The sequence below is a fragment of the Salvia miltiorrhiza genome, chromosome 1 (genome assembly GCF_028751815.1).
Source record: "Salvia miltiorrhiza cultivar Shanhuang (shh) chromosome 1, IMPLAD_Smil_shh, whole genome shotgun sequence".
Lineage (NCBI taxonomy): Eukaryota > Viridiplantae > Streptophyta > Magnoliopsida > Lamiales > Lamiaceae > Salvia > Salvia miltiorrhiza.
Window position 1 is genome coordinate 1,869,826 of NC_080387.1, and position 13,157 is coordinate 1,882,982.

General features: G+C 34.8%; 1 protein-coding gene across 6 annotated transcripts; it reads right to left on the bottom strand.

Moving 5' to 3' along the window:
• Positions 1–1,782: 1,782 nt before the first annotated feature.
• Positions 1,783–10,376, bottom strand: LOC131007242 (gamma-tubulin complex component 2-like). Of its 6 annotated transcripts, none has more exons than XM_057934393.1 (21): positions 10,138–10,376; positions 9,001–9,107; positions 8,492–8,537; positions 8,119–8,268; positions 7,859–7,990; positions 7,206–7,289; positions 7,017–7,115; positions 6,836–6,927; positions 5,370–5,442; positions 5,146–5,298; positions 4,946–5,065; positions 4,796–4,849; positions 4,570–4,653; positions 4,385–4,459; positions 4,176–4,307; positions 3,387–3,512; positions 3,200–3,307; positions 2,930–2,992; positions 2,756–2,830; positions 2,250–2,437; positions 1,783–2,148 (listed from the first exon to the last, which is right to left on the bottom strand). In XM_057934393.1, exons 2-21 carry the CDS (start codon positions 9,102–9,104, stop codon positions 2,025–2,027), a joined length of 2,082 nt encoding a protein of 693 aa, XP_057790376.1. In that variant the 5' UTR covers positions 9,105–9,107; positions 10,138–10,376; the 3' UTR covers positions 1,783–2,024. The 6 variants fall into 6 exon arrangements, with proteins under 6 accessions (XP_057790376.1, XP_057790377.1, XP_057790380.1 ...); XM_057934394.1 differs by having other exon boundaries at positions 8,119–8,253; positions 10,138–10,375; XM_057934397.1 differs by having other exon boundaries at positions 8,119–8,253; positions 8,955–9,107; positions 10,138–10,375.
• Between the last annotated feature and the right edge of the window lie 2,781 nt (positions 10,377–13,157).

Genomic DNA, 13,157 nt, shown 5'->3' on the forward strand with positions numbered 1-13,157 from the left:
AATTTTTATGAAGATATTGATGTGCTCCAGATGCTAATTGACGTATTGAGATAAATCGTGCAAATGGATTAGGTTAATTGGTAGGGGAAAAAAGATTTGGTTTGATATGGTAAGATTAAGATAACAATTATCAAAACCGGCTGTACCAACTTAATGAATATATAAATTGCATCAATGTCCTCATTCATAAAAAACGTGTATAATAAGGCTAAAAATTAAGATGAAATCTAGCCATCAGATTTATAATAATCAAGGGTTGATATGTGTTCCTATTTTCTACAAAAAAATCTGTTTTTATTATAGCCCAACTCTATATATATAGGGGAGGGCTATTCAGAAAACTCCTCTTAGACTATAAATTAGGAACTAATCCTGACCATATAATTCAATGATTGAACAGCTATGATTAAAACTTAATGTTTAGTTATATTCGTAAGACACAGCCTGATAATTCATGCACAATAATTGAAAAGGGGTATAATAGGTATTTGACTTTTAATCCTCTCTTACTTATTTACGCTGTTCTGAAACTGCCGCTATTAAATATGGAAATGAAGATTTGACCAGTTCACTTGAGTATCTCAACAATCTTTTGCGTATGAAATTCAATTTGATTTTATCTCTCTGGAATTCAGACGGGTAATTACAGCGTGCATGAATTGACTCTGTCGGGCACATGAATATGATGCAATCGTGTGTGAATCATTCGGTGTCTGCGCATGAATTTAATTATAGAAAAAGCTCCATGTATAATCTTTATAACTCGACATGTATACGATGCAATCGTGTGTGAATCATTCGGTGTTTGCGCATTAATTTTATTATAGTATTAAAATGAATACATGAATCATTCGATGTCTGCGCATGAATCAAATTTGTAACTGAAATTGTATCCCACGATTCCCTCAAATTAAGGATAGGATAATTACTGAAAAAATGAAATTACCTTTCTAACCTAATGTGAAATCAGCGTATAATTCATCAACTAAATATGGCCAATATCTAACCATCCAATCTTGAAGATCTAATGGTTTATATTGGTTCTTAATTTATATTCTAAAACTAGTTCCTATTTTAGCCTAACCCTATATATATATATTATTTTGAAAATGATCTCATAAAACATCTTTAGGTTAAACATAATTTTTTAAGTGAATTTTATATTAATAGTATAAATTATATATATATATATATATATATATATATATTAAAATAGATTTCAAATACGATTTAGATTTATTAAATTTTCAGTATATTTTTATATGGATTTTTATATTTATTTATATTAACATATTTGCGCTATTATTATTTCTTAATTTAATTTAATAGTATTAGATTTACATTTACTTATCTATTAAGCAAAAAAAAAATTGAATAATTGGAGAATCATAATTGATTCTCTTTAAAATATAAAATAAAAGTAAATTGAAGAGTTTAATTTTGTCGTAACATGTCTATTCAAATTTACTTAAATCATATACTCCACATTTTATTTTTAAAAATGAATGACACGTTTAACCCTTTATTTTTTCTGTTAAAAAATATTTATATGTACAATACATAAATAAAAATTTTGATGCATATAAAAATAATTATTGTCATATTTATTAAAATTACATAGCATGTATGCACTTACAACAAATATTTGTAGAATTCAGTATCTACTCACCAAATACACAATTTTTTTTTTTTAACTCATGTCCACTCCTATCAGGGGTATATACTAGGATCCCCACTATTCACGCTCGGAGCCAACATTCAAACTATTTGTTGAAGAAAATATATTCACAAAATATAAGCTAGCTAAATAAAATCAATAATATTTCAATTTGGGTCGTATAAGAGTTGAATTAGCTCCATCGCACAACAAGCCCATTGGTATAGTCTAGGCTTTGATCATTAACGAAGCTATGGATATCTAACACAAATTTCCTCAACTGATCACAAAAGGAAAATAGTAAACCAACAATAAGAGAAACTTAAAGCAAAGAAATGGAAGAAGCACAGCTAGATGTTGCTGCATCCTAGTCCATTCCCACGCCAAGAAGCCACTGCGCGAGATGAGTTAAGTATGGTTCTGCGCGAGAACTGCTGCTCAATATCGGTCCTAGACTCTGAAGCTCAGCTGAAAATTTGCGCTCAAACTTCCTGAAAGAGGGACGTCAAAAGGAAACATCAAGGACACCGTCACATGCTCCTAATAACAATGGAAAAGGTGGTGCTCCGAGTGGGAAATTGTTTAGACGTACAAGATAGATTCAATAACAGTTGCGTTTTCAGATGTTACTTTCTGCGTCTGAGAACGGGTTCTTAGTTTCAGCTTCTTGTATTTATCCAGCTCGGGACTGTCAGACTTGGGAGCATCAATGGAATAGGTAACCAGCCATTGCGCTGCTGCTGCATACTGAAGGCATATCAATTTCATTGTCTCCAGCTTCTGCAGTGGACATAAATCATCATTTGAGCAAAGTGATATGCAACTCAAGGCACAGATTAACACATAGCACATTAGGATAAATCACCGAAGATATACGTAGCATCAATATAAACGTACAGATGGAATCTCAAGTGGCCCAATTCATGCATGTCGTTTGCATGTTTGCATATTAACCAAGTTTTAACTACCTAAAACACACTATATACGCTTAATTTTTTTTAAAAAGAATGATATGTTCAATAAAAAAAACCTAGAGGCAGCATTTATGAGAGCACAGAGCTGTACATCAGAATAAATAGAGTGTAATACACAGCAAACCTTGAGAAGAACAGGCGAGAGAAGCAAGCATTCTCCCAAACACTTGTCAAGGAAAAAATCATGGTGTTGTAAAACCTGCATCACGGAATTGGTGCAAATTAAATATGAAGGTACAGCAGTAAAAACATTACAGAATTTCAAACAAAAAAAGTGAAGAACAGTGTATCGTCCAACCTCATCAATACTCTTTGCAGTCTGAAGTCTATTGTGCATGACATGCCAATTTGGTTCAAGAACCTGAAAGCGATTCTAATATCATGAATAGGAAACTAGTAATAGTGCAATACTCTTGCCAATCAACATGTTTAGGGATAAAAGGTTAAAGACCAGGAATGTAATTACTAATAATTTTGCAATAGCTCCAAAAGCAAACTAACATCAAATTGATGCCACCCCATCCAGTCAATAGACACACGTAAGGGAAATTGAAATTGGAAGACCTGCCTCAAATGTCAGATAATGCAGAAGGCTGTTGATGAACTTAAGCATATTTCGGCACAACAAAGATGACACTGAAATTGCTGTTCCTTGCATATCAAGTCGTCGCAGACCCTATAATATACATCTCAGGTAAGCATCACAAAGGTGGGAATAGAACAAGAGACAGACAGAAGAGTTACAGGCATAGTACTTGATGTAATTGCCATGCAGCACAAAGTTGCCGATTCACATACTTGCAATGAAACAGACACCGAAATATTAACTGATATTTTGTCAAAGCCTTCCTTGAGATCACAAGCGATAATGGCCATCGAACCTGAAAGTGAAAGGATCATTTCAGTAACAAGATCGCAGGACTGAATCACAGTGGCATTATTTAATCATGTAGACTTATTAATTTGTCCAAAAACTTCATGTTTCCCACCAGCAGTCTTGTTCAAAAATCATCTAGACTATTTGTATATACACTCAAGTGATTAACTGATCATATCAGAATGATAACCACCTGGCAGGAGGGAATGTGGATAGGAAGAAGCAGTAGATTAAGCTGTATGTCTTAAAATAAGTGCACTAGAGAAGCTAAGGACAGCCAAATAAACAAAAAATCAGATCCTTCTGGAAAACTTGAAACTACCATAAAGAGCTGTGGAGTACTATACTAGGGCATGAGAGACAAAATTAGAAGTTGAATTGGACTCTAATGCTATAAGTAAAATTAAAATCGTCTTTTAAACTATCACTTAGAATTAAAACGCTAATAGAAGGTGATTATGAATATGATGACCGATGCAAATATAACCAAGATTCTTGACCCAAGCAACCTATCCAGTAGAAACAAGATAGCTTGTAACCATCAAGGAGCCTTATATACATAAATTACCTGCATAAAACATGATAACATGATTCTTGCATATAAGCAAACAACCACGACCCAAGGCTAACCACAAAAAATAAAGAAAAAGGAACAACTGTTGTAAACCTTGAAACTCAAAGAAAATGTTTCCAAGCCTGTAATGCTTAAAGGCTCTTCGAGATCACCATTGCTGGAAATAATCTGGCTGATCTGAAGATCTTTGAGTTCACTCAACCTTTTCAATAGAGTTGTTTTTTCCTGGAAACGACATATTGAGCAGAGTCACAGTAAAGTTTCATTATAATATTAGTAAATACAAAATATTAGGCACTAACCACACAACACGTTAAGTCCTCATGATATGGATCTGCCACAGCTGCCGTGGATCGCAATGCAAGGTCCAAGAGGGACTATATAAAAGAATTACAAATGGATATAACTAGTACCAGGTGCAACAATTATTTTATGTGATATTTCAAGGAAAACATAATTTCTCCTTGCATATAATACATCTACACACCTGCAACTTTTCAACTGAAATTTCATCCGGCTTTTTCATGAGCTCCTCCCGAGCTATGTCCGAAAAGTGGACCAAAAAATCACCCTGGAATCTTAATTTATAAGAAAGGGAACTAAGACATGATAGTCTCTCCAGCAGTGACAGTAAGCCTCTAATATTAAACAGAAGCATGAAGAAAATAAGTAACTAATATTGAATGGACACAAATCATATAAACTAGGCATACCTGATCGAGAAGCAGATAGTGCTTGATTGACCTCAATTTCCCCATTAAGTCATACTGCCAGTGGTAGAGTAGAGATTAAGTTGAGAGGAAGTTACCGTGGAAACGAAAGAAGTGAAGTAGAAAATTGAATGCCTATTTCCTGAACCAGACCTTTTCTTTTATGAGGTTCAATAATTCACCACTAGCAAAATCATAGGCAGCTTTAATGCACTCAAGGTAACGATGATTAGACCCAACCATAGTCAACTTTGTGTTTTCTGCTACAGGAACCTGCTCAAAACAACAAATCAAAGGTGTTGACCATTAAAGTCGAAGGAATAATAGAATCACAGAAATGTCAAGAAACAAACCTGAACACAATGCCCACATTCTCTCATGACATTTAGATATTTTCCAGTGGTCAAAATTGTTTCAGCAGCATTGGCAAGGAAACTAGGTATGTCATCTTTCAAGCTGTAGCGCTGCTGCCAATACTTTGTATCATAATCTTGAATGAGACTTTCCTGTTAAAAGACAGCTTAGGCCAAATCCTATAGCTTACATCTGAAGCACCCACTTATAATTAAAGACGTACCTTTTGAAGAGACTTGTTCTCAGCAATAAAAAATTCTCCATATGGATCATCAATTACACCCTCATAGACCCACCTAGAGTTGAAAGTTGAAACATATTTCCCTTCAAAAATATTACCAAATACTTGTTCTACAAAAAAGTAACATCCAATTTGCAATGCACTGCTATTCTTCCTCCAGGATGTTGTCACATCGGTCTAAATTAATCAAAAGAAGATAATTTAAATGCTTTTAAGTTAAAGTCTAAAGTGTTAAAAAATCCTCACCACAAGTTTGTCAATAAACATAGTCGATTTTTCAAAAATCAATTAGTGTTAATATCTCCAAATAGCCACTTTTCTTAGCAAAAGGTTAATAATAGCCATAAAATAAAAAATATATTAATCTTAATCAATTTTTTGTGTAAATAGACTATTTTACCTCAAATAAAATTATACAAATAAAAATAAATCAAAATAAAATACAATAAATACATAAAACTAGATAATAAAACAAAAGGAAACAACTAACCCACTCCTACCCCTACACCCCCTTCTTCCCTGCAAATAACCCACCTGCTGCAGCCGCACTTACTCCTCTATCCCCACTTCTTCTCTACAAATCGCCCATTTTGTTGTTGCCTCGTAATCCCCAAATCCCACCCCCTATTACTAATTGTTTCCATCACCATCTCTGCAAATAAAAAGATTTGTTTTTTGTTGAAATTTTTAAAAATTAATTATCCAAGCGGTGATTTCTGGCAGCGATGATGTAGGGGCCGACGGCGGTGCGAGCTCGTCTGGATGGTAGAGGAAGGGGACGAAATTGGGAAGGTGGGGAGAGGGGGGAGGATTTTGATTTTGTTGGAAATTTTGAAAATTGATGACGCATGCTGTAAATGTCGACGATAATGATACAGACGGCGACGTGCAACTCGGTCCAAGTAGCAGAGGAAGCTGGCCGGAAATTGGGAGGGGCGGTGCACAACCTCGTCCGAGTAGCAGAGGGAGGATGGAAACTGGGAGGTGTGGGGATAGGGAGGCTTTGATTTTATCTTTTCGATTTAAACTTTTATTAAATAAATTTTAAATTTTCAAATTTTAAATTATTACTCAATTAATATAATGAAAGGGCAATTTAGTAATTAATATATTTTTATTTTTATGGTTACAATTAACTTTTAGTTAAGTAAATTGGTTATTTTAATTTTTGCCTCAATCAATTAATTTTAAAACATTATGTTGGCCCAGTGATCAGCTGCAGAAGCTTCCTTTCTCAAAGTTCAATGTACTTTCCCAGGCTCTCTGTTAGGAACTGGTTGGCATCTTTATTAGACAACAAGTAGATCCTTTTCAATCAATTATCTCCATAACCACCTTGACACTACTAGACCACAACAAATCACATTCATGGAAAATTCAAGCATCAGCTCGAATCCAGATATCATATTGTTTAGCCATGCAAGCATCAATTGCAATAGTATTAGTACCTCTCTAATATTCCAAGGTATGCTTGGCTTGCACTTTGTGACATCTTTTCCAGCAAAGACCTCACTACATGGTCACCAGCCATGGCCTTGGCCTGAAATTGTTAAGAAAATATGAACCATGGATCTAGTATATTTAATCTGGCTAAATCATTTAGAGACATTAACTAAGTTGTAACCAAACCTGGCTTTGTAAGAGGTTGAGAACTGCAGAACCAATAAAATTACTAGCTGAGGCCTTCTTAATCACTATGGATAAAGCTTGCATTGACCCCAACATTGGCTGCAAGAAGTGGTTGGAAAAAGTTTTGATAACCCTGATACTTTGGCCAGGGGGTGGGGAATGCAATAAGTTAGGTTATGGCAGTAAAACCTGGCAATAGAACCATAGTCCTTGAACTGAAAGTTTTCCTAGACGAAACTGATGTTCAAGCTGCGCCACCATGGCTTGGTAATCCTAATACACAAATTTATTTAAAAGATATTAGTTTTCTGTAATAAGCCATAAATGAATACATTGGATGCAGTACCTGCATTTCATAGTAGTTGGCACAAGAAGAGAGTGGACTAAACTAGCTCGGTTTGACAACCATAAATATTAAGTAATACCCAATTTTCCGAGCATAGGATTTGAAAAAGATTGAACTTGTTTTTTCTCGGCAGAAAATAATTTATGTTGTGGGCTCTTCTCCAACAACATGGCTATGGCAGTTAGATTAGTCAGAAACTTTTACAGTTTTACCACAGCAACTGTGCTGTGCATTTCACTCTGGTCATGTTATCAACTATAGCAGAAGACAAAAATACTTCTACCAAAATTTTCCAGCCTACAAATGCCATATGATAAGACATGCATAACTATGATATGATTACTGACACCAATGATCAATATCGATAAAACTAACTGTCCTTTTCTTCTGTAAACCAAGCCAGAATTTAAGTGAATATCATACTAATCAAATCACCATAGACTTGAGAAAGTTCAAAACTTAATAGAGTGAGAGAGAAAGATGGACAGAAACCCACAAGAAGCAATGTCCTAAGTGCTGCTGCAAAAGCATGATTGACAAGACCGCTCTTGAACTGGGACCTTGACTCAACAAATTGATTAATAAGTAAGTAGCTCTCGCATAATGGAAATATCCGTTTTGCAGATTCCTACAAACATCAGGATATTACGATTAGGTTAAAGAAGTCCGAAGTGCAAGACATGAGAACAAATCTTCTGTGGAATCAAAAAACATTCATTCATTAGAATAGAATAAGAAATGAATCAGATTTCTTGCCTGAAGTGCCAAATCCATAGATGCATCAACTTGAAAGGATACAGTATCATCCTTCCCGTGTACTCTACGGATAGAGATATAACGTCCGTCAATCCCAACCAATGCTGACAAGAGATCGTCAATAACAATTAACTCCTGCATAAGACACAACTAATATTCATAAATGATAGAAGGCTGAGCATAGCCAATCTAATAAAAGGCAGTATGAGGCGGCCACTAATGCATAAACCACTATACTGACAGAGTATTCTACTTTTTCCTTTAACGTATATCATCCATCCAACATCCACAAATCTTAATTTCAATTTCATAGAAATGCTCAAGACACAATATACATGGTTAAAAAATACATAATTTATCTTCAACATATTACCTGAATTGCAGCATGGAAGCAACCTATGGGTTTGTCCACCCCAGAACTGCATTTAAAAGAAACAAGCACAACAACAATATCACCACTAAAGAACAATATAAATTATTCTATATGTTAAAACTCAATGCTTGCAAGAGTTCTTCCCACCCAAAAACACCCAATGTCACGCATGCATGTAATTTTGATCTTTTTTAGAGGCTGCTCGCCTAGGTAGTGGCAGCTATTTTCTAGGCCAAAATTTGAATAAATCAGTTTACTTTGGAGCCATGTTTTCGTTTACATTCTATATATATGTCGCTTCAGCTATATCCATGCTTCATGTGTTCATTACTATTTTTCAGGGCCAGTTTTGTTTGTCTTTATGTGTTCCTTAATAAACTAGTACCGCACTTTACATATTTACACCTCACATAATACACATTTACATTTACATTTGATTTCTATCATGAAAACAGAGTAATACATGAATTTTCATGAGTGCAGAAAACTAAAATTGAACAGAAACTTGCGATCTACATCCTTCAAGTACAGATGGCTGCTTTGAAGCTTCAATTGGTGCACGCAACGGCTGCTTCGAAGGTTCGATCAGCATGTGCTTATGGTATTCATCCATCAACTGGGAACAAGAAAAGTAGAGCTATGCTGAGGTATTTTTCTTACTCAAAATTGTCAAACTAAAAAGCAACTGTCTTGTAAATAAATGTGCATATGTTCTTTTACCATAGATGATAGATCTCTCATGTTGGTTCTACAGTTTTCATAAATCAAATCCCATATGTTTCATTGTTTCTACAGTTTTGATAGATCAAAATATGGTTTAAAACATCGCCCATCAAACTTAGGTTTTCATGGCTTTAATAAGGCCAGATATCTTTTTCATCCCATACTAACATGATACACATTTGTGAAAAATGATCACATGTAAGATTGGCCAAACATTTCTATAAGTCACAGTTACACTCTACCAAATCTATTATACAGTGTCCCAATACATCCAATGTGTAATATGAAAGTTGGCTGAATTTTGCTTCTTGGTTAATAACCATTATTCAACATTATCCATGAACCAAAGCAATGCAGATAAAGACTTTGGCTCCAAGAAAAATAAAGAGAGACTCGAATTTGTTGGCCCAGTACCAGTTCATTTGACATTTTTCTTATATACTCTATCTCACTATCTAACCAACTCTTACAATATTTATACAGATTCTGGAGAAAAGAATAACAATCCTGAAGCTTGTGACACATAAGAACGTCAAGAAGAAGGCAACCTTTAGAAATAATAAAGAAATAAAGTTGATTTTTACTGTAAATAATTTAAATGGTGGCGGATCTAAAGTAATTACATTTACATTGAAGAATTTTTAAAACCTCAATTTCTTTATGTAGTGTCCGATTACTTTCCCAATTTTTTGTCGATCTGTAATCACTAATCACAACTCACAAATTATGAAATTCACTAAGTGGTCGTCTAACAAATTCATCTTCTCAATAAAAATACCAAATTGAAACACTGAAGTTGTATAAATGTATAATCATCTCTACACAATCAATAAATTAGTATATTACAGAACTATAAGCATCTTAAAATTTGAAAATAAAAATAAAAATTAGAAGCAGGGTAGGGCTGCCCCTTACGAACATACCTGCTGACTGACGAAGGAAGGGCACTTGGCGGGCTTAAAGCAGGAAACTGCTGCTGAGGACGGAGACGAACGGAGGGCTGCGGACGGGGGAGGGGCCGTCGACTGAGGGTGGAGGCGCGGTTGCAGCCTGTGGCGGTAGTGCGGAGGCGACCGGACGGAAGCGGGGGCGACAAGAGTGTGAGAGGAGAGAGACGAAGAGAGGCGAGAGAAGAGATTTGTCTCTTCAATTCAAAATTTTGGAAATTTTATTTAATTATTTATAATAAATTAAATTAATACAAATATTTAAAAAAAATAACGTAATCTGGTAATTGGGTAATAATTGAAGATTATAGTATTAATTGAAGATTATAATTTTAAAAATGAAGGTGTTGCAATAATCACCTGCAACCAATTTTTTTTGCTATGTTGAGATCTACAAAACTCATGCTCAACAAAATGATCTATATATATATAGGGAGGGCTGAAATAAGTACACTTCTTAAGATACAAAATAAAAATCATTTTCTGCCCTTAGATCATCAAGATCTACGGTTGATTCGTAACCATGGTGGATGGATTTATGGTCATGAGTTCGAATCTCAAAGGTAGCAAAAAATTATTTTTCACAATTCATACCTTAATTTATACAGCGAATTCATACGTGTTCTACATAAAATTCATATATTGAAAATTGCTCTTATTTCTTACTTTAAGATATGTTCTCACAGTAGCTCACCCCTATATATATATATATATATATATATATATATATATATATATATATATAGGGAGAGGTTCAGGAAAGAACCATAAATAAAAGAAGACCGGAGAACCATTTTCAGCCATTCGATCATCAAGATCTACGGTGGATGCATCATCTTGTTGGATGAATGCAGATCCTGGGTTCGAATCCTGAAGGAGCATTTTTTTTTATTTTTTTGAGTGCATTAATTTTAACAGCGGATGCATTAATTTTTACAGTGAATGCATTAGATTTGATGGTTCTCCCTTTCTCACAAATAATGTAGTTCTCTCTAGAACCACACCCTATATATATATATATATATATGGTGGGGTTAATGTAGAATTCCCCCTTAAGATGAGAACTAGGAACCTAATCTAAACCATTGATCTAGGAAAAATAGATGGCTGACATTAATAATATAGATGCACAATTTAATTAGTAATTTAAATACAATTTAAATTGTAAGGGTAAAAATGTAATAGTAAACTTCTTGAATTACTCACGGTTTGTGCAACCTAATTCATTTTCATTTATTCACTTTTATCTAGGGTTTCACGGTTAGTGTCGCCGCCTATGCACCTCCAACTCGCCGATTGAAACTGTGGACGGCGGTCGAAGGTGGTTTCCGGTGTTGTACTGTGCAAGTAGAAGGTGGTTTCCGACGTTGATTTGTGCAATTCGAAGGCTTTTTCCGACGTCGATTTGTTCAACTCGAAGGCGGTTTCCGACGCCGATTTATGCAAGTCGAAGGCGGTTTTCAGCGCCAATCATTGCAAGGAGACGGCAGAGGCAATTGAATCGAAACTGTGCAAGACGCAGGCGAGTCTATAGCAAGCGGCGGCAGAGATGATACTATTTAAGGCGACGATTAGTCCTCGGTCTGCTACCAGGCGGCAGCTGAGACGACTTCATTGAAGGCGGCGTCGGAGGCAGGCCATTTGTACAAGGCGGCGACGACATATAAATTTGGAGACCTCGATTTTTCTTAAGGTAATTCCAAATAGGTAATTTCTTAACCATTCGAATTTCAATTGCATAGGTACATGATATCGTTGCATAGATGTTAGACTTGTGTTAATTTTTAATAAATTGCATAGATGGTTGTAATGAAGTTTCAGATACAAATTTCAAATGCATAGATGAAGATTTGAAATGCATAGATGGTGGGAATGGAGTAACCGTTGGATATTGTTGCAAAGATGTCAAATTTCTTATTTTCTTGGAATTTGTTTCGGATATTACATGCATAGAGGATTAGTGTTGTCGCATAGATGTTGGAAACAGTAGCATAGAGGTGAAATTGTGCATATGCTTATATTTTTACATGATTTATAGATTAAATGTTGGCCCAAGTAGTGAGGGAATTGAAACTGATGATCCAAAAGGTATAATACAAAGTTGGACTTATTTTTTGTGTTTTTATTGTATTTGTGCATTTCATTTTTAAGGTTTCATTTGTTGCAGTTAATGCGGCTACAATTATTGATGAGTGCGTGCAAGCTACGATGATAAAGAATAAAGGAAAGGAAAAGGCAAACACTTCTTCTGAAGACACACTTAGTAAGATCTTAAACACACGGCATATATTTTTATTAGTAAATATTGAAATGATTATACTTATTTGTTGGAACAATCTAATATGCACTTAATGAGCCGAGAGTCATAAATGCAAGAAAGGTCGTTGTTTGGAAGATCAATGCAGCGTTGTGCATTCACGATGATGACTTTGTTGAAGATGGTTTAAATACTAAACAAATGAGTGTAAATGTTGGGGATGAAGGTCCTGTTGAAAAGGAAGCTAAGAATCATCCTATGCTTTGATCACGTGGCAGCCCATCCCATTTGCAGAAGTTGATATCATCGCTCAACGACGCCCAAAAAGAAGCTGTGCGATAGATCGGGTTCGGCGATTTACTACATCTACAAATCAATGAACTCACGACAAAGTTAGCATATTGGGTTATCAAAAATTTCGACAGTAAAGAGCTGAGTATTCAACTTTGCAATGTGCATCATACTAATTTATCTATGCAGCCAAAAAATAAACAACTAAGCAATTTGAATCCCTATTATGCAGTTAAATTCTGCAATTATGTAACACACTAATTTAACTATGCACATCATTTTATTACTCATCTATGAAATAAAAATTAATACACATTTCCAATTTCAATTCAAAGCCTTTATTTCAACTAGGAATTTAAAATATTTGTAATCACTAAAATCTTTCATGAATACAACAAATACATTGAACTATGCAGTTTACGTATTTATCTGTGCAAATCACAGTTTT